A 22,606-nucleotide genomic window follows, 5' to 3' on the forward strand; every position below is an offset into this window, starting at 1 on the left:
GTAGATTTCCTAATATTTATGTAAGAAGGTATTCTGGGAACTTTTGCATCTCAGAATATTACATACAGAAACATAGGTTGCCATATAATCGTGTCCGAAATATTGTTTCCAAAAATATTGTCCTATTGGGTGTAGATTTTCTATTAACTCCAATGGAGCTATGCTTTAGGACACAATATTTGGACAAAACATTTATGTCAGATGATAGTTTAACAATAAAACAGATTTCTGGCACCCCACAGCCCGAGAATAATTTTTACCAAATAGGAGTGACATGGACCAAATACAGCATAGTGATGTGTATCTGTGGATAGATCGGTACTACAACTGACCAGCAAAAGTGCTTACTTTTGTGTGAGAAGCAACCTCCCCAGCCAGCTTATAGTCTCTGCTTTTCACCCTTTTCCCCCTCAGGAACATTTTGTCCTCCTTTGTGTTATGTGACTAGATTCCTTTAAGAGCTACCTTGACATTTAAATGAATGGTTACAGATTGTTAGGCTAGTTGTTCAGCTCCAGTATTTCACTACCTAGCCAGAAGGTTTCTTATGTCCTTGGCTTCCTCTTCTGAGACATCCTTATGGGTGCACTTAATCATTGTTTAAGTGGTGGCATGCAAAGTTGCAACCTAGAGGGGCTGTCCCCTTGTCAAATAAAAGACTAATATGATAGAGCAACCAGTGTGTCGAACCCCAGAGACTCAGAAGTCTGCAAAATATTCACACTAGTCAACTAAGAAGTCAATCTGTAACAACTCCATTCATCACAGTTTGATGTAACAAGACACATTTCTCTTTAACACCATTACCTTTTAAAAACGCCTACATTTTCTTCGACTATAAGCATAGCACATTCCACAATATTAAGGCCTTTTATGTACAAACCTGTCTTCTCCTTATTAAATCTAAATATTCACACTTTTATTGTGAGGAATTTTGTTGAACATCACCTTCACGCCATGAAGGCATTTAAAGTACCCTCTGACAATCTTATCCAAAATGTTATTCATCCCTTGCCATTGGTAATCAAATCTCAATTTTCAGTTCATCTTGGTGATTTCTTTAGTGCGTCATTCCAACCACTTTTTGATGGCAAAGCATGGAGTGGTAGCAACCCCAGTCAGAACAGATTTTTCAAACATAGCTTCTCTTGCAGTGCCAAATACCTTTCCAGCTCTTCTCTAAACTCGCTCCTGTCCGACAAACCTTTCACACCCATTCTCCAACCGCTCATAATACCAAATATGTTTCCGACCTCCTTTATCGAATCACCTTTCGCCAGAAAACCCGTTATGTGAATGAAAACTCTTTCCAACGTCTCCTCACTATCTCCATCTCTTTGACCACTGGAAAACGCAATTCACAGTGAGTAGTTCACTGGGTAAACTCCCCCCAGAATCTATGATCCTTTGCTTTTAGATATTTATGCTATCTCATTCACATTTCGTTACTTTTCTATGCCGTTTACACATGTTCACAATGATGCTGCCAACATCCTTTACAATGTGATGTAATGTGCCCTCAAGCCTATGATCAGGAGTAGTTGCGTTTAACTCTCTGGTGTTTGGGGACTCACTGATAAAGCAACTAAACCTTGCTTTAAATTGATGCTTTCTCTTTAACCCTTTTCTCTTTTCTTTCAGTGGAAGACCTCATCCTGAAATTTGACCAAAACACTGTTAAAGTGTTTCTTACATTCTTGCATATTCTTGCCAGAAACAAAAACATGATTTTGATAAGGCTTAATTTCTAGAGGGCATACAAACATATCCAGAATTCTTTGAAACACAGGTGCTGAGTACTCTGGACCACTAAATCCAACTAGAGGTATAGAAAAATGGGTGTGAACATCCACAACCATATGTTTGTAGGTATTCCCAAACTCCTCTCCTTCCCCTTTCCATCATAGAAAGGGTCACATTTTTACACCCAACAAGGTCTGATATAAATACCTTTCCATTGTGGGTAGGGGAAGGGATTCTCCATGAGAAAGACATTTCTTATGTACAAAAAAAATTTGCACAAGAGATCTTCATTCTCTGTGTGAGAAGGTAATCAAAAGTGAATATGTATAATAAAACCAAGTGCACATTCTTTTCGTATTGTTCTCTTCCCGCGAATACGGTAATCAAGCTTACGCAAATATATTTGTGGTATTTAATCATAGAAGTTGGTCATTTCAAGTTTAATCATTATAATAAAACCAAAGAGTTTTTAGACAGTTGATAATTGTGTGTTTGATTTTGTTGCCTTTTCAAAAGGGATTTTGTTTCACAACTGGTTTAAATGAACTTAGAGGAATTTGAATCAAAGGCTCATTAAATAATTGAGCCAAATGTATCCACAGGATTACTTCAAAATTAATTGTATTATTTCTTAGGACAGAGTATACATAATCTCTTTGATAATTCAAAGTAGAAAAGAGAAGCGAAAAAGCACACAGCCAAAGGAAGTTATGTTAAAAGTCAATTGTATTTGAATCAATCACAAAGAACAAATCATGGGGACAAATAATAGAACAACACTTAAATAAAAGTCATGAAAAGCAGTGTTTTTAAAGATTCACTTAACAATTCATAACAATTCATCAGCTCCAAAGACAATTTTAAACGAAGAAAGCCAAACACAACATATGTATAAAGGTGTTCTTCAGTACATAAAAACTGGGGAGTTGATGACTTTGGTCGAAGTTTTGGTCTTTTCTCGTTAGTTATGTAAGACCATCTTCAGGACTTAATATTTCATCAAGCAAAGAAATCCCCTATGTATAAAAATAATTATATACAATTAATTAATGTATCAACAGAAATTCGAGACAACATCAACTAGCTATTTACATGCTATTTATAACATTCCGGCTGTGTGCATACCATCAATCATGTTTTAAATTCATTCAGACTTTACAGATTCTTCTTTACAAAACCAACACAATTTTAGAAGATCAGCTACAGACACCAATTTCCACAATGTGAGTGTCCTATTGCAATAATAGCACTACCATGTATTAAAAATTAATTTAAAACATGATCATGGTCGCACCTTTCTCCTTTTCTTAATAAAATCAGTGACCATGAGTCCAGATCCTTGAAATTAAAAAGTTGAGATAAAATGTGTCCTTGACAGACTAATTTTAGTAAACAGCTATTAGGATAGCATACGTTCTTTCTTAAACTAAAGGTTCCATCAGTTTATGTATACTCTGTCCTAAGTTCATTTAAACCAGTTGTGAAACGAAATCCCTTGTAGTCACTTTTTACTTAAACCAACCATTGCCCAAGTCTACAAGGGTTTATTTGGTTCCCCACGTCCTAAACGCCTTTTCAAAAGTACACTGTCTAATGCAATGAAAATAGCTGGAAATAGCTGAAAGGCCACAATGCCACGTATTTTTGAATATTTATTCGGAAAGTCTTCAACAAGCTTCCAAATAATCTTATAAAACACTGTATACAGAGAGTGATGAGTGAGTGACTATCTTCATGTCTGGCTATAATGGGGATAAGCATAACTGAGGGCTGTTGGAAGGCTATCAGCCTTCACTGGGTGTCTGGCTGGCTGCTTTGGCGATTGGCTAGCTATCTGACTTGGGTTGGCACACTGATGGAGTCATTATAGCCAGGGGGTCTAGAAAACCAAACTCTGCGACTCAAGAAACTGTAACAATGGTATGATACCTAAACCTCTAGTCCAGCTAGAATGGCATAAACCTGCAACCATTGCGGTATGGCCCCAGTGGCGTTCTTCTGATCCTCTGCCATCTGTTTGGTATACAGGGGAAGTTTGGGAAGGTTATAAGAGCAGAGGGTGAACAAGCTGAGACATCAGCAATGGAGAACAGAGCTGCAATGACAAAATATGGGATAAATAAAGCCGGGGAGAGGAAATGGCAAGGGGATGGAGCTAAGAGAAAAGTCTAGCCTGAAAGAATAGGGAGGAGTAAAGTGAGATGGGTAGAGGGTGGGGAATCGCCTAAGAAGGTGAAGAGAAAAGCATCCATTGTGGAGGAAGAAAGTGTAGAGATATTAGAATGGGGTCCACAAAATGTACTACACTTCATATGTCAACAACAAAAGGGAAGAGTGCATTAAAGGAGTGCAGTCGAAAAATACCAAAGCAACTGTGGCAAAGTAGTCAATGCCAGTCCTGTGACATAGTATCAGTCACTATCCACCAGATGCAGACAAATGTGTTTTCCGCAGACAGATAGTTGATGTGAAATTAATAAAGAAGGCTCCTCATCAGCTCCAGTTGAGGGGACAAGATTGATCAGAATCTCTTATCTGGATGTCGAGTAATCTTGGAGTCCACCAAGTAGTCAAAATTGACAAAAGGGGCTGACCTGAGGTGAAGATCAGTGGGTGCTGTTCAGAGTAGGTTTTCCCACATAAGCAAGCTGGTGTTTGTAAGTCAATTATTCAATTTGGTAATTTGAGCTTCAAAAAATGCAAAACCTACTGGGTTTTTTAATTTAAGTATGTAAACAGCTACGCAGTTGGAGCCACAAATACAATAAGGAAGTCACCAGGAGCATACTGTGAGGTTCTCTTCTGTTGTCAGTCATATATGTGCCCATTTACTTTTGGGACGGGCTAAACTGCCGAGATGTTGTGCATCGGAACAAAGTTCTGAGAGGAACAATCCATCAGTGTACTTCCGAGGCACAAGGGGTCGAATCAGAAATGATACCAGCATCAGAGTTAATCTGATCATTGGCCCCTTCTAGGTTAAAGCCTAGAATCCAAAGGTGAATACGGAGGCAGGACAGGCCCTTCTTCAGCCTTTGGCACATGTCCCTGCTCCTCAGTGAGTAGACAATGGGATTGACCAGGCAGCTCAAGAGACAAAGGTTGCTACAGAACGCAAAAGCACTCTTTATGCCTTCAGTAGGGTTACCAAACAAACTGTACATCATAAGCAGCAAAACCGGGGCCCAGCATGACAGGATTACTGCGAGAACCAGGACTAAGGTTTTTGCAAGCAGGACGTTGATCTGCATTTTGGCCTGCTCAGGCGTCTGCCCGGCTTGCTGCCTGTGGTAGTTCATGCACACAACTTGCTTGTGGGCTTTCAACAAGATGTGGCTGTAGCTATAGACAATAAAAGCGAGCAGTAACATGACCAGGGAGATCCAAAATGTCAAGTACTTGTTATCAATCAGGGGAAACAGTTCTGAACAAGGAGAATTTAATCTACAGCAATTCCACCCCATTAAAGGCAAGTAAGCTATAAGGACAGCGAGACACCACGTCGCAGCGAGAGCTACCAATGCTCGTTTCTTCGTGACCACGGACTTGTACGCAGAAGGCATGTGTATGCAGATGTAGCGATCGAAGGCGGTGAGCAGCAGGCTGCCAAGCGACACTGTGAAAGAAGCAGTGACACCGCCAAGTTTCAGCAGGAAGACGTTAGGAGAGCCCGCTCTTCCAAAAACATGAAAATCCACAAAGCTGGAGGTGAAGAAGATGCTGGCCAGGAGGTCTGCCAGGGCCACGCTGGCAAGGAACAGGTAAGAAGGCTTTCTCCTAAGGTAGGAGGATGAGAGTATGATGCACAGCACTACAGAATTTTCTATAATACACAAGGATCCGACAGTGCAGCTTAGCAGAGCGAGAACGTTTTTCTGCCAGGTGGTGTTCAACACCATGTAAGATTCCAGGTGCTTGATCCTTGAGGCGCAGTCTGTGGCATTTTCCACCCCATCCATTCTCTTTTGTGGGGTTGGGGTTCTCTTACACAGTCCCTTCACTTCAGAGTTTACATTCAGAGCTGGAAAAAAATAAAAAAATATTAGTAATATCTGCTAATTCATACTAATTCATAGCTAAATCATAGCTAAATCATCCTGAATGAAAACACCAAATCCCTGAAAAAGTGAATGGAAAAGAATATAAAAACAATTAACATCTTGTTGCTTACATATACGTTTCTACATTGAAATACTACTGTGTTACTTCTGTGGATTGGCAGTGTGCAATATTTGGTGCATAATCAGGCGCACTGGGGTTGAGATTCTGCAACTGTGTTGTGTTCTTCAAAGGTATGGATTCACTGTCTTTGCCACTAAATCCACATTCTGCTGCATAACTAGGAAATTGTTTCCAACTGAATGGAACAAATGTTACAAAAAAAAGGACCACAGGTGGTTCTGCACAGTGACAGTCCCTTCGCAAATGTTAACTGGTTACCCTTTAGCTGTGGACTGCTTTATTCAGATGTTAAATCAGTACTAATGGGGTGAGACCTTTGCCCAGACAACATTGTGTTGTAAATTGTCAAAACTGTCAGCTAACAGGGCCACAAAATATATGGTAATATGTTGTATAATTTGACTTAACTTGGTGCATAATGTAGTCATCATTGCAACATAATTTGGTTCTCCATTGCTGCATGATTCTAGTGGCCCAGTGCATAAATCAAGAGGCTGGAGGTGTCGTAAATCATGGACCCTAGGCCCACATGCTATAGAAATGATGACGCAGACATGGGGTGATGCTTAGTGAACTGGCCACAAGCACGTCACTCAGGCCCTTTTATTAGCAGGCCCACGTCACTCTGCCCACTCACTGCCTGTTGTGGATGGGTGTGGGGTGTGGGATGTGCGTGTCCGGCTCTCAAGGGAGAGGCTGGTAAACTTGCGCCTGCTGGGACACTAGAGCATGTCCCGCAGGACACAGCAGTGTCCAGCATTGGCTCATGAAAGCCAGATTTATACAATATTTTAAACATACCAACTATGTAAACGAATTGCATTTCGAGGTAATGAATACAAATTTAGCCCATGGTAATAGCATGAATTTTTGCACAGATCTCGCCCTCTTGGACGAACGTTGTAAAGACGAAAGCCAAGTGTTGTAAACCACCAAAGGCCCTGTATTTTTTTTTTTATCAAATTCATCCATCAGTTTATAACATATTTGTACACCGTGTTTGTTCTTCATCTCAATATACAGAAATACAAGAATTCGAAGGTGCCCAGCCCGTATTTTTATCAGGTGTGGCCCAAGAGTATTTTTATGATGCCCTCCTCAGTAAGCTCCGGAAGCAGCATGTGAGGTTCTAAAAATTACGAATTCGTTCGTACTCAGCCTCCATTTTGTGACCGCCGCCGCTTTGTGTTGCCCTCACTCAGGCAGCTCGGTGAACACAATATTTTTGTCGTTTCTACCTTTGCGTGTCAGGTGGCTTCTCTGCTAATGTTTACTAGTGAGTGTCAGGGTCTGGCCGAGTACACTAATTCCTGTCTGAGCTGATTAATCCCCGTCCGGACTACATGTTGGTTCACACCATTGTTTCCTCTACTTATCTTATCTGCTGTCCTTCGCTACATGTCTCCTGCATTCTCCTGTTTCACGACTGTCCTCCTGCAGCACACACCTGTGTGTTTTATTTGCTCGTAAACTGAATAATGTGGATTCTTTTGTAATTTACTTAAGAGGTCGAGCAACAAACGAGACCGGGAATTTGAGTTGTCTTGGTCTTAAAACATTGTTTCTAACGTTTGCTTATAGCTCATGCTCTTGTGAAATTGCCTTTTTGCATTGTGTTGTACTGTATATAAACCTGTGCGCCACGGAGTTAAGTGGCAGTCTCTTTTGAAACTCGTTGCATTGATGACTTCTAAGACCACTGTACTAGCTGCAGCTAATAAACGCAATCGTCTACGCCAGACAAAGAGTCTGTGTCTCTGTATTTGATAAGGCAGGTGAACTCCGGGGATTTAGGCGTACCCTGCGCCGCCGGGCCTTTAGGCTGCGGTTCTCCACATGTGCGCCCTAAAAATGGACGGATTGCAAGTAGGCTCACTGGAATTAACATTTAACAATATAGCCTTATAGCCCGCCGTAGAGGGCTATACCAGCTATTAAAGGCCCTCTCTAGCGTTAAAGGCCCCGAGCCGAAGGCGAGGGCCTTTAACAAGGGAGAGGGACTTTAATAGCGGTATAGCCCATCTACGAAGGGCTATAAGGCTATTAGAACATTCTGTCACTAGAGGACAGAATGTTCTAACAAAAAAAACAAAGCCTTTTGGGAGCGTGAGGGGATTGGAATCCCCTCAGGCTCCCTGAAGCCTTTGTTCACAGCCAGAGCAGTGAACAAAGAAACATTGGAATGTTGGAGCTCCAGGCTTATACCAGCCATTATAAGCCCAGAGCACTCCATTGTTTTCAATGGAGCTCCCAACATTCCAATGTTCTAATATCTTTTATGTTCTCCAGAATAAGGTTCGTTCGTGATCTTGGAACAATCAGACTACAACCAGAGTCTTGGGCCATAAAGTTTTGAATGTAAAAATCAAAATTTTAAAAGAAATCTTGAATCACAAACCATTTTGATAATGGAACGCATCCAATTCCAGCAAAAAACACACACCTGCAAAGTAGCAGAAACTAAAATCCTTTTGCTCCTAAGGCCTCCTTACAAAAGTGTGCTCTTGTTTGTGTTTTGTGATGTGGATGTATGTGTTAAGGGTCTTAAAATTACCTTTGGAGCTGTGATATGTAGCTTTAAGTGTGTATGGTGGATAGTGGTCTTGACATTTTTTCCCAATGGTGCCACTATATATATCATATGGTATTTGTCTTTTATGTCAAAGACTATAGACTGCAGTGTCTTGTCTATGTCGTAGTAGATATAGCAGAAAGTAGTATTTTGCTATGTTCATTACGAACAGTGTAACAAGTTGCAAGCAATGGTTGTAAAATAATTTTTTTTTTAAATCACTGTACTGCCCAGCGGGTCCCTACCCTCTGATAAGGACTTGACATCTCCCATCACATATTTTCAGTAGGAGTACCCAAACAGGTTCCCAAATCTCTTCAAATCATAATGCCAAAGGTCCCAGCACCACTGCCCGTCTCCACTTCCTCTTCTAGCACCACCCACAGACCAAGCCTTAGCTTCCAAGTTCACCTATTAAGCAAAACATCTAATTTAGTGATGGAGCAGGTCCAAAAATGGTCCGTAGATACGAGGCAAAGCGGAGGAGTCACTTTTGCTTTATTTCATGGACGCTACTCATTTATACCACAAGTCGGCAATCTGTACTAAAACATTTTATATCACATTAATTGGGCACAAGAGATTACTATGGATGATGCAGAGGTGGATCTATGTTCAGGACCACATTCACGAAGGTTCTTCGGTATAGTAAAGTTACGGAGTCTCTGTACTACAGTCCTTAGCATGGGCGTAGCTTTAGGAGAGGGGGTGTTTGGGGGTGTTACACCCTCCTAATAAATGTATTTTCTGATAAATATTTGAGTAGAGGTACTTTCAGACATATATTGTGAGAAGTCAGCCGTATTTCACCAAGATTTTGTACATACACAGAAGAAAAAAACACACTACCTCTGTTTTGAAAGTCCTCAAACATATTGGTTATGTTACATATCATTTTGTTTTCTCTTAGTACTCCTATCAATCCGCTATCCTCTCCATTTCCACTGTCCAAACGGCCCCTCTCATGCACCCTGCTGGTGGTATATTATATTTAAACATGATATGATAGACTGAATATCGGAAAATCTGAAGCACACACCCCAAACCTTAGTGATCAATCTACGCCCATGGTTCTAAGTGCAGAGATTCCGCCACAAGTATGGAGTATGGAGTCTCTGCACTCGAACTTTACTACAGGTAAATATCTCCATGAATCGGGCCCCAAGTGCGTAAATTGAGTGAGTACTACCAGCACTCTTTTTGGGGGGACAGAAACTTATTTTTGAATCATCAGACCTGGTCTGAGAACAAGAGAGAATGGCAGCAAAGTTGGAAAGGAGAAAGAGGAAAAGAGGCTTGGAAAAACAGTGATGAAGAGAGACTGTAGGAATGAAAAACTGTCTGTATACTGGTAGAAGAAAGAAACATGAGGAGAAATACAGGTGGGGTGGAGCTTGGTCATTCAGATTGGGGCTTGTGAGCTTCAGATTTTCCGACAATCACGGTGGCATGTAATGTTAAAATGCATTATACGACCAGCAGAGCACATGAGAGGGTTAAAGAAGCAGTGGAAAGGGAGATGAATGAGTACTGGTAGAGGTAATAAGTGAGAGAAAGCACAATATTTTGTATAATAAGCATTTTTAAAGACTTAAAAGCGCGCACACACACACTCTTCCCCCTCTTTGCTATCAGTTTGTTTTGCCTTGGTATTTGGCAATACAGTCGGTCGGCAGCGGCGCCTTCGGGCTTTTGATAAAAATTACGACCTGCCAGAGCTTTAAGTGGGCCGGGTCCTGCCGGTGCGGACCACAAGCAATTTTTAAACGGGGACCTCAAAACGGGTGCCTATCGGGCTCTGTTTTATGACCTAGCACAGGCGGTCCGTTTTTTTGCAGACTGCAGTGAGAGCATGCAGAGCGATGTGCACATACTCATTTTGCTCACTTCTCACTAGTGGAAAAGTCACAGCATGACATCATGCCAGGTGAGCATTGTAGCCGGAAAGAAAATCCTTTAAAGAGGAGCTTTTTCTCTATGGATTTCCCTTCTCTTTTTGCAACACTTGAGCAACGACATTGTCGTGGTGCCAGCCATTGGAGTGGGGACATCGTAAGAAGACCCACCGATGACCGGACCAGCACTTGCTTTAAAAACTGAAGTCAGACAGCCAGCACAGCCAGCCACCAGCAGGACCCTTGTCTAACCTTTTAAAGTGAGCGAAGAGCATGGAGCCTGCAGTGTAATCCAGCCACAAGTGAATCATTTCTCCCTCCCCTTCGAAAGGGGGTCTGCTTGATCCTGCCCCAGCAGGGGCGGCTCTAGGCTCATGGCGGCCCTGGGCAGGGAGCGTAGGTAGGGGGCCCCAGAAGAGGGGTCTGGGCGGGGCGGAGTGCAGAGGCCAGTGAAGAGGGGGGGGTCAGGGTGTGTGGAAGTGGAACAGAGCCGGAGGCCGCCAAATCCCTGCCAGGGGCCGCCACGCAAATATGTATCCATCCTCAGAGAATTATTATATTAAGAATATATATTGGCGTGGTGGCCCCTGGGGTTTGGTGGCCCTGTGCAGGTGCACAGCTTGCACATGCCTAAGACCGCCCCTGGCCCCAGTCCTAATGGCACCAGCATGTTTAAAGCCTGCTGAACGTGAAATCCACCTAAACTTAACGATTTGGATGCTGTATTTTCTGAAGGTGGGATAATTGGAGGGGAGATAATTGGTTTTATTTTACTCACTTGCTAACTCCAGCACAACAGAACAAGCTCATTGGTTGGTTTCCTAGCTAAGCACCAAGCAAGCAGTAGCTTGTTTACCAAAAACTTCTGATTACATAGAGGGATGGGGTTGGGGGGATGAGGGTGAGAGGGACTGGTCCTAATATCACCTCTATGCTTTACAATGTTGGTGCAGACAGGAAGTGTGAAATTTTGCAGGTAGCGAACATGAGCGATGAAACTTTTATATTTGCGAATGAGTTTGTTCAAAATCCATCGCAAATAAATAAATTATCAGAAGCAAGGGCTTTCTACTTTTGGACAAAAGTGGGCATTAAGTGATGGAATCAGGTGTGAATTGTCCATCGATTGTAGCACATTCGCTGTGGTCAGAAGTGAACAGAGTTTCCAGTTTTTAATTGTTTGTCATTCCCAGAGCTACTGCATATCAGACATGATGCCGGCCAGGACAAGGGAGTCATTGTTGGACCTGTGATTGTCCACTACCCCTGACTGAATGAATGGTGAGCTGCTGTTCGTGAGCAGTGGGGGTCAGTGTACTGCGATTAAGCTAATGTATAGCAATCACTATTCAATCTTGCTTTGGCAATTTATGAAATCGTTAAAGACACAAAGTGATGTCACCCCATTAATAGTGATAAGCTATGGAGGAATAGATGATTATACATATTGACACTTAGCCCTACTCGTTCTATGGGACGTTCCCAGTTTCAGTAGTACAATTTTATAAATTGAATTATTGCAATACGGATCAGTGCTGACTATTTTTGCATTTGTAGAACTGAGTAAATACTGTTAAACTCCACATCTCTACTGTTTGCATTGTTTACTAATGTCAGCGACCTATTTTAGCCTGTTTGTCGTTATTTTAGGTTCTAGTCAATGCAGAGATGGGAAAAAGCCATGATCTAAAGAATTGAGCCATTATACTGAGGCGGTTCGAAAGACTATGAACATTTGGAAATGTTTTCTGTTTTAGGAGATAGGACAACTATAGTTCCATATTTCTTACCTTTTTTTATAAACAGATTTTATAACCCCCTATTTTGTTATTTGTTTAAATGTCGGTGAATAATTTTAATAATAAAAGAATGCTACCTGTTTTTTTTGTTTCTCCTCAAGTGGTGGATGTTGCTTTTTGGTTTCTAACACCATTAACTAGCAGTCTGTATATTTATCTATGTAATTTAGTTCTGTAATTTATATAAACAAAGGGTTTAGTGGTGAAAAATAATGGGACAATGTTCTTGTTGAAATGCATTAGGACAATTGTCAAACTAAAATGCTGCTTCCTTAGTTAACTAGGCAGAAAGACAACTCTGCTAGCAACAGACTTCTTATTCTGCTGCTCTTTGCAATGAGTGGCCAATAAAGACCATTTAAAGATAAAATTAAATTTCATTCAAACTTCATTCAAGTGCTAGGTTCAGCAAAGCACCCCAGACCATTTCCAGCGCAGCGGATTTCCAGCTCCCCAGGATCAGACAGAGGTACACCGTCCTCACTCACCTCAAACCGCGACTCCACCAAAGACTGCCCTAGGCTCAGCTCCATCCTGCACCGAGGCTCCGCAACGCCAGACTTGCAATCCTCCAAACCAGGTATGATGCAGGAGAAAGCCTCAGTAATATTTATTCATAGAGGTGTGTCTGAATAACCAGCATGTCCTGTAAAAATAAAATGAGGCTCTCAGCTTCATTAGCCCTTTGGAGAGATCTGGACAATAGAATTGGAGGGCTCGGTCAGAGCCAATCTCATCTCGGGAAACTGTATAAAACCATGTGCAAACCAGACCACTGAGGGGCTGGTCCCCCCAACATGGGAATACTAAATTACTAAGATGTGTGCAGGCTGAACTGGCAAATATTGGTCGTGATCCGCAGTTTGAGAAACACTTATTTAGAGTGAAGTTATGAAACTATACATGTCCATTTGTTTTGAGTGCCATTGTGTGACAAGTCTGGTTACAAGTATCGGCATATGGACTTTTAGAGCACCGGGCAACACATATTTTGGGCCTTCAAGATCAGGAAATCCTTACAAATCTGGTCAGTAAATCAAAAAGCTAAAGCTGCCTGGCGTTCCTCAGCCAAAAATGAACAAAATAAAGATTGAACATGCCCTTTCCTTTTGATCTTGATATTTTTCATCTTGTACCAGTGCATTAAGTTGAATTGTTTGATCAGACTGCTTTTCCTTAAACCATTAAATTGATCATTCCTACCTCCACTATTAAACAAAACTGAGCAATAGCGACACTGCTAAATGCTTGTGCAAATTATCAACTCAGTTCCTAAGGTGGCAACAATTAACTGCACTGTGGTATTTTACACAATCTCCAGATGGCAGGTATATTCACATAACTGGCAAACTGGTAAAAAAAAATATAAAAAAGTTCTGGGATTCTTTCCATTTAGGTTTTATCCTCAAAGTTGAAAAATTAGCTGCAATGGTTTTGCAAAGCTGAATAGTTTTCTCCTGAAATGTTTGAGGTCATATGCACTGTTTAGTCCCTGAAACGTCATTAAAGATATTTTACAAGAAATATGTGTTTTGTGTAAAAATTGTACAAGTACTTCAAAAGCTACACGCTGTAAACTGAACAACTAAAAAAATGTTCAGAGTCTGATGTTGTAAATTAGCAGTGACTTCAAACTACTAGTAAGACTAACTAGCTTTCCTTGCCATTGACAGGGTGCTAAAACTGTTGAAAGAATTTTGTAAGAAAGTCCACTGCACAATGAGATCCTTTTAGGAGCAGCACAAAATGAAGAGGAACATCTGCTTGCCAGATGGTACTTCAACAATGTTTAATTGATCACTGGAGTAAACTTTAAACATTTTGTTGCAGATAAGAAGCTAAATATTCTTATCACCTGGAAACAAAAACCAGTGGAGTATGATTTTCTTTTCCAGATACACCAGTCCAGGCTTCAAGCAGGAAGTTCTAAATTTAACATGGCTAGTAGTGGCTTGTCTGCTTCCGCTTTGAAGCGCAAGTCTCTGCAACCTTCAATGTGTGACTTCCTACCATCACTGAAGCGGCAGCGTATTACAGAGGAGGCTTGTCCAGAGAAACCAACTAGCGGAGGGGCTAGTAACACTCTGCAAGAGTCTGCCAAGGACTTTTCACCTTTACAAGGACTTCAATGTGTGCCAGAGACAGACACTGCCAAACAACCCGACTGCTGAATCACTAATCAGTGGTATTACTTTCAAGATGAATATAAATGGTGGCATCTGAAGTCAGGTTGTTCTTTGTGCAAACAAGCTAAATCAACAGGTCTTTCAGTACACAATAATACCCAGGGCATGTGCATAAGTCAAGTGCATGTGGATGGCAATGTTGGTCCTTCTGGTGATAGAAAAGCTTTTTAGGCAGAAACAGGTCACAAATAAGATTACGGAGCATAAAGCGAGTGCTGCTCATTTGGTAGCTGAAGACATTCTTGCAGCTAAGCAGAATACATTGGTGATGAAAGTACAAGAATTAATGCAAAACACATGAAGAGCACATGCAGGGTATCTGACACTGCCTTCTACTTGGTAACAAAAGCTCGCCCTTTCGCAGACCACCCTGAACTAATTTTTCTTCAGACAAAGATCGACGGTGCAATGGGCCCTGTATTGCACAGCAATGCGGTAGCAACTGAAACAATCAAACACATTGCACTGGAAATACAACATAGGTTGGGTTGGTCTATCATATCAGAAAACACAAACCAAATATCATGGTATGAATTGATGAGAGCACAATCCTTTAACAATACTTCTACCTTAATCATCTACCTCTGTGGCATTTTTGGAAATTAAAGTACCCCAGTGACCATCTATTTCAGATAATGGGAGCTGGCAGAAACAAATGCCCTTGGCATAAAGGCAAAAGGTTGGACTCATAAAACGTCTGTTACATGACATCTTGATTGTGGTATGTTCTGATAGAGCAGCATAATTCTTTGGAACAGGAGGAGTAGTAGCATTGCTGAAATCAGAATTTCCAAATCTTGTACGGAAATGGCACTGTCTGGCTCACAGAATAGAACTTGCTATGGCAGATACAGTTGATGAGATGGCGGGGCGCAATCACATCAAGATTTTCATGAACTTGTATGCCATATTCAGCAGGTCATCAAAAATACCAGAGCTCTAAGTCTGGCCGCCAGTGAGCTAGATAAACAGCTTCAGAAAATTGGGAAAAGGCTTGATACTAGATGGGTAGCATTCAGCTACAGATCTGTGAAAGCAGTTTGGAACTGCTTCCCTGCCTTATGTAAACATTTTGAGGATGCTTCTAAAGACCCATCCAGATCCATAGGAGACTGGATTAAGTATGGAGGTCTCTTAAAGAAACTTACATTATATTCTTTCATCAGAGATTTGGGGGTAATGTGTGATGCACTCCAGCAACTCAAAGACTTTTCATTCTGCTTACAGAGGAGGGACATTGCAATTGTTCATGCCCACAGGTTTTTGGCAAGTCAAGTACATATATTTAGAGCAATGGAGGACTCACCAGGTGTCTTTGCTTCTGCGGCTCAGTGAGCAGTTGTCAAGGGCAAATTCAAGAACATATCTCTTTTCTCTGTTGCTCTTAAAATCAGTTTTACCAAAGTCTGTCTGTAAATATCAATAAACAATGTGCCCCGGATTCTAAAGAAAGAACTTACAGCCAGCTTCAGTGTGCTAGATGCAGGCAACTTGCCTGCTGGTAATGAATGCATTCTTTATGGTGAAACAGATATACAGAAGCTGTGTTCAGAGTTTCAGCTGCCAGCAATAGAGACTATCTAAGCTTTTAGACTTGGAGAAGATTTTGGTGGAAAGAAAACCCCTGAAGCATTACAAAACAATTAGTTGCTTGCATGGATACCCTGCCATCAAGTAAAGCAGATTGTGAAAAAGGTTTCAGTGCAATGAACTTAATTGCTTCTCCAACTACTGCCTCTCTTCTTGTAGAGACCATTTCTTCATGCTTATGGGTAAAGCTCAGTGGTCCTCCATTTGAAACAAAGCTGTATGTAAAGAGTTTGCTGGCAAAAAGTAGAAGGTCTGCTGAAGAAAATTGTTGTTGTGAGAAACCCCATCAAAATATGCAGAATGAATATCTTCAAGCGTTTTGGAAATCCTGCAATAGATTTCTTTGTAGTGTAAATATTGACTGGGAATCACCCACTTTGAAGATCAACTGTAAGTAGTGCTATGCAGCACCAGCACAAGTGGTCATGTGAAGGCACCAGAATACAGTATGCATTGGCCAATCCAATAAACCTGGTTTGTGAAGGTTAATTTCATTTGTATTGCAAGAATGTGCACAAAAAAGAAACTTAGAAAATATGTGCCCACCTAAACATGGCTGCTATGTGCGGTCATTAATCCTTTTACATTTAAAATTCATTGTTGTGGCCATTTTACTAGTTATTTTGTTTTATAAACTTTGTTGTGCCATGCACTTTATTATTATTTGTGAAAACGACAAGAATAAATCACCAGCTAACTTAGCACTCAAATTGCAGTCAGGTACAATGTCACCTAAACACTTTATAGCTTTGAAAACAGTGACAGAAAATAAATCCATATTTAACTGGGCACCCAAAGTGCAGGCAAACTAAATAACTGCTATTTAAAGTTAAGATTGTAAAGAACTACAAGGAAAAAGCACACTTTCAACCAGCCTTATCTCTGACGAGATAGGAACTATTTTAGGTAGTTGTGAACAATGTATAAAGATTTTGTGCAGTCACTCAAAGTGAATGGAGCCAGCAGGTAAAGTGGACTAACTCACTTTCACACACTTCATGCTGTGGTGGGTGGAAGGATAATGAGAACAACAATTTAACAGACCAATTGGCGATTGTGGAAGCCTGCTGACCAAAAGCCCCACTATGTATGTATATTTTAACAGTTTTTGGGAAAACAATAGTCCAACGAGACAGCTAAAGGTAACCCAAAGACCATACCTAACAATGTAGAAATAGTCACTCATATAGTGAAAAGGGGAATCAAAAGAGAAGCAGAAAGAAACTGGGGGCAAAAGGAAACAGAAGGGAGAGTAAGGGCACTAGTTAAGGCACTCACCCACCCAGTAATATTAGAAGATCTTTGAGAAGGAAGACCGATACACCTGTTGACAAAGGTAGGGGGAGAAGAGGGTCAAATAGAAAGTTTGAGACAAAACCTAAGAAAGGTGGGTGCCCACCAACAGACAGAGAGAGAGCGAGCCATGGGATGGCAGAAAATGACAAGATATCAAGGAGTAGGGACAGCACTATATCGAGACAGCTAGTTAGCCATGGATAAAGTAGCAGACGCAGTATACCAGATATTCACTTGCATAGGAAGAGACAGGGAGGGTCAGACGGATTCCACCGGACACAGGAAAAGGCACATGAATAATAGATATGAACTGAAATAAACATGTATGGGGCATATTGACACCTAAACACACAGAGAGCCGGGGGAGAGACGGATTCACACATTAGCACAACGATGAAGAAAGAAATAGATGTGCCAACCGACATAGAGCGGTTCCTGGAAGAAGAGGGAGGTAGAAAACAGGTACAGATGGTGACAGGAGAGAGAGACAGCCTGGCACGCAACGGTGAAGAGACAGCCAGACAGCAGAGAGCATCCAAAGAGATAGAAACAGACATAAAGACAGTCAGGCATATGCACATGTTGAGAAATGGAGAGACCGAGACAACTATTGACTGCTTAGAAACGGTGCGAGGCAGACACCATACAAGACTATGGGAGACGGTGAGAAACAAAGACAAAGGTAAAACCATGGATGAGAAACCGATATACAGGGACACTGTGAAACATGAGTGAAGGATATATGAACATTTCTTACAAGAATCGGAGGAAAACTGAGTAGTTTCCAGAAAAAAGGAGAGACTTACAGCAAGGACAAGAGGATCAATGAGAAGGGTGGAGACAGAAATAAAGGCAGCAAAACGAGAACATTTGAGAAGAAACAGGCAGACAACCTGGGATACAAATATGGCTGGTGATGAGATACATGCATTGTTTCAGTGCTTCTTGGACAGCTTTGGGAGATAGAACAAGAGGGGTTACACAGGAGAGATTAACGTTTGCCTCCTTAAAAACGTTTCTTTCAAAATGGCAAATGGAAATCTCATTGAAAAATAATTACTTCTCATTCTTGTTTGGCAGCAGCATTCCGTCAAGTGAAGTAAAGTGAAACAAATTGGAATTTCGCAATTCTGACAATATTGGGAAATGTTTGGTTTAAAGATGGCCACCACGTTTCCTCACTCATAAGGCAGCTTCTTGGGCGTCAAACTACTGCAGCGGGAAAGTGTCACTATTCGAGCAGCTAAAGGTCTCTTGCCTCCTGTGGCTCACAGCCTGCAGCTTGTGCAAATACCGGGAAGTTTATCCCGATGGTGATCTGGCTTCAAATATGCTAAAATATCTAAAAAGCATAAGCACAATCCCTGACACACAGGAGATTAATGCCACCACTCACAGTGATGGAAACCAATGGCTCAAAGTGGGTTGACCAACTGCCTCATGCTCTATGTTGTGTTGGGCGGAAGCAAAATGTGAATTAGATATCAAAGGATCAATGGATGAAGAGAGCTAGCTGAAATCCACTGTAGGGAAGAATGTTCTAGATATTTTTTAGTAAAATCAAAAGGTCTTGACTATCACAAGGCCTAAAAATAGGTCTCAAAATGGTCTTGTTTCCATGAGAAGTAGAGTACCAAAAGAGCAAAAAGTTTACATTGCCTGTAGCTCTGAAAATCCTTGCACCACAGCTGTGTTGAAGACCTTTCTACAAACTCCTGCTTTTGACAGAGGCGGTCTCCCAAAACTTTATTTTCACACCTATAGATGGTTTCCCATTTCCTTAGTGGTGGCTAAGGCAGGAATACTACAACACTAAGATTCTTCAGGTGCACACAATGGATGATTATGTTAGCAAGGATAATGTGTGCATTGTAAGAGGAGTATGTGGATATGCTCGCCATTCTGCTTTGTATTATCGATCTCAATAAAATAAATATTTTAAATGAATCTCCTACCTTTGTCTAGAATAGGTTATATTTCCCATTTTGTTTTCTGGAGAGAATAAATGTAAATTATTTTGTGTTATATACAAAGGTTCTTTTCCCCCCAAAAAAAGATTTGATTGCTGTACCAATCCATCACATTTGATGTGGCAGAGCATGAAGCGTGGTAGCAAGCATCCCCAAGCCATTACCAATATGGTTAAGCATTTTGGGTAGTCATTCAGCCAATAGCTTGGAGGATTCCTCAGCATCTCTGGCAAGAGTCTGGCTTTACTGCCCGCTGACTCTGTCAGCCTGGCAGTATCAAGAAAAGAGGAGAGGTCTCTCTTATAGAGCACACAGGGCCTGATGGCATGCATTTTACTGTTTGGCAACTAGGTAGAATCCTTTGCAACATGCAGTCAAGGGAAATATAACATCTATGTTGAATGTTCAGTGTAAAGATGACATTTTGCACTGGTCGATTATTTCTCATGCCATTTATGCTCCAGTTATTTGGTGCAAATGGCGGTGCACAATTTTCCAGCACATGTACAATCTACGTAATCCGCTATCTAATTAGGGACAGTGCTTTGATCTCTTGCCTTGAAAGGCATTTTGCTACCTCCTTCAATTATAGAACAAAATATGCTGCTAAAGGGCTCTCAAGAGCCCTCCACTGTTAGTATATTAGACAACTGCTTGTCATTGCTTTGCCTGTGAACCACATTGTGTCAGTGGATCCAGCTGGTGAACACTAGCGCTTATTTCTGGGGATCAGGGCATGTTTTTCATTATCAGACCAGTGGCAGTTCGTGTTAAGTATCTTCAAGGCACAGCCCTGCCACCTTTGTGGCACCACAATGATGGGATGTTTCACTTGCACTGCTGATTAGTAGGCTTAGCAGTGTTCACGAAAACATGGCTTGTGTTTATCAACACTGCCAGTGAGTCTCTGCTCCAAGCTCCTGATGACAGAAATAGGAGGAGGGGGCTGAGGGAACTGAGCAATGATCCATTTGCATACTGTTGTTTAAAAACACAGCACTCTGAAGATGAATATCTGGATTGCACATGCGAGGGGTGTTGTTCAACTACATACTCTCACACAGGCACACTCCATTTTATTTAGCAGACATACTCCGCTTGCCTAAGGTAGCAGAGTATATCTGCTAGAATGAGGATATCAGGGACAGATGAGTGCATCCCTGAGGCCAATGAGAGAACACAGGAAACAGTGGCTGGATCCTCAGCCTTGTCTCTGCTTCTGACAGGGTTGGGCTTTCAGTCCTTTTCAAAGAGCTGGGAGAGTGCTCAAGGTGGGCCCTCCTTAATCCTTGGCCCTGCTGCGCTATGTGCCTCCCTTGTTGGGAATCATGGCTTGTTGGTTCCGATGGCTAGCACTAGACTCCTGCTCTGCTACGGCCATGAAGCCTTTGAGTTGCCAGCAAAAGTCGAAAGTTAAGCAAATAACAGGGCTGTTTTTCTGTGCATGTGAGTGAGAACTGTGTTTGTGAGTGATTGATTGAGAGAGAGTGCATGTTAATTTAGCATGTTTGTGAGTGTCAAGGAGAGTTAAAGAGCATCAGAATCAATGTGAGTGAATGTGTATAAGTGAGAGGGAGTGTGTGGGAGTTAAGCAGTGTGAGTATGTTAGAATGAGTACGTGAGGGAGATTGTGAGTGGGAGTGAGTCAGGGATGCTACTAATAATGGTGCAGCAGGTATAGTGACACCGGGGCCCAAAGTCCTAAGAAGCCTTCTGAAACATATTTATTAAAGCAGAACACCTGCACCCCAGGAGTTAAAGTCAGAGCCTCTATACAGCAGTAGTTGTGAGTGAGGGCCACTGATTGTGAAAGAGTCCGTGTGTGCAAGGGGGGAAACACCCATAACACCGACAGTGTTACGTCGCACTGCCATCGCATCGCGACCTTTGCATCCCGGGGGCGGATACATCGCATGCTATCTCAACGCATGCAATGAGATAGCGCTTACTGTTAGATCGCAAGGCATTTGGACGGCAATGCGATGATGGAATGCATTTGAACGGAAGGCATTTGTGTCGCAAAATGAAATTATTGTACATGGTGCCGAGCATTTGAACGGAAGGCATTTGTGTCGCAAAATGAAATTATAGGTGCCGAGCATTTGGACGGCAATGCGATGTAAATGATGGAAGGCCGAGTGAAAACGGAAGGCTTTTGTGACTGAAATGAGCGGATGGTGGCTGAATGAGTGGATGTATGGATGGATGAGTGGATGGAGGATGGATTGAAGGGTGAATGTCGGATGGTGGCTGAATGAGTGGATGTATGGATGGATGAGTGGATGTGGGATGGATTGAAGGATGAATGTCGCCCAAGGCGATGTAAATGATGGAAGGCCGAGTAAAAACGGAAGGCATTTGATGGATTGAAGGGTTAATGTCGGATGTATGGATGGATGAGTAGATGGTGGATGGATTGAAGGATGAATGTCGCCCAATTATAGTGTAAACTATTCTTTCATTGTGTATCTGTTAACGAAAACAATAAAGATTGGTGCCAACTGAAAACGGAAGGCATTTGTGTCAGAAATGAAATTATTGTACATGGTGCAGAGCATTTATTATTATTATTATTATTATTATTACATTTTATAAAGTGCATAGTCACCCATGAGTATCCCAGCGCTAAAGATCCATACAACTGCGGGTCAGTGGGGGCAAGGGGGAAAGGTCAGAAATTAAGGAAAGAGGTGAGTTTTCATCCGCTTCCTGAATCGGAGATAGTCCGGTTCTGTTCTCAGGTCGCGGGGTAGCGCGTTCCAAAGGCGTGCAGTGTGGACGGCAATGTGATGTAAATGATGGAAGGCAGAGTGCAAACGGAAGACATGTGTGTCTGAAATGAGTGGATGGTGGCTGAATGAGTGAATGTATGGATAATTGAGTGGATGGGGGGTGGATTGATGGGTGAATGTCGGATGGAAGAGCGGACGGATGGATGATTGAATGGATGAGCGGATGGATGGTGGCTGAATGAGTGGATGTATGGATGAGTAGATGGTGATTCCGGGGGATATCAAAAATATTATAATGAACTCCTATGAAAAGGAAGTAGTTCCTGAACCTCTAAAACATGACTTCAGTACCCCATTCCAGCAAAATAACCGTCAGTAGATCCACATATCCCTGTAGACTGCCAGCCATCTTTAACCTACCCTTTTCCAACAAAATCATGGAAAGGTACGTGGATGTATGTCAGTACAACGTGATCTTTTAGATCGCTGTACTTTACAACGCTGCCATTACAACGCAAGTCGTTACACCGACTTGCGTTGGAGGGCGCGGATTGTGGAATATTATAATTTTATATTACAACACTAGTCCACGTAACAGTAGGGAAGGTGTTGGAATATAAAATTACAATATTCCTTAACCA

The 22,606-nt window shown here is 41.7% G+C and overlaps 1 protein-coding gene across 2 annotated transcripts in view; it reads right to left on the reverse strand.

Annotated features, from left to right (window-relative positions):
* Nucleotides 1–2,143: 2,143 nt before the first annotated feature.
* LOC147661058 (cannabinoid receptor 1-like) overlaps nt 2,144–22,606 on the reverse strand; it is a 36,867-nt gene continuing 16,404 nt past the window's right edge. Inside the window, exons 2-3 of one of the 2 annotated variants that reach the window (XM_086951363.1) lie at nt 12,680–12,837; nt 2,144–5,764 (exon numbers count right to left, since the gene is read on the reverse strand). In XM_086951363.1, the coding sequence (XP_086807489.1) occupies nt 4,641–5,702 (1,062 nt within the window). In that variant the 5' untranslated portion in view covers nt 5,703–5,764; nt 12,680–12,837 and the 3' untranslated portion in view covers nt 2,144–4,640. The remainder of the gene's footprint in view (nt 5,765–12,679; nt 12,838–22,606) is intronic. The other variant, XM_086951364.1, reaches the window with a different exon arrangement.

Source organism: Lissotriton vulgaris, unplaced genomic scaffold, assembly GCF_964263255.1.
Source record: "Lissotriton vulgaris unplaced genomic scaffold, aLisVul1.2 SCAFFOLD_354, whole genome shotgun sequence".
Taxonomy (NCBI): Eukaryota; Metazoa; Chordata; class Amphibia; order Caudata; family Salamandridae; genus Lissotriton; species Lissotriton vulgaris.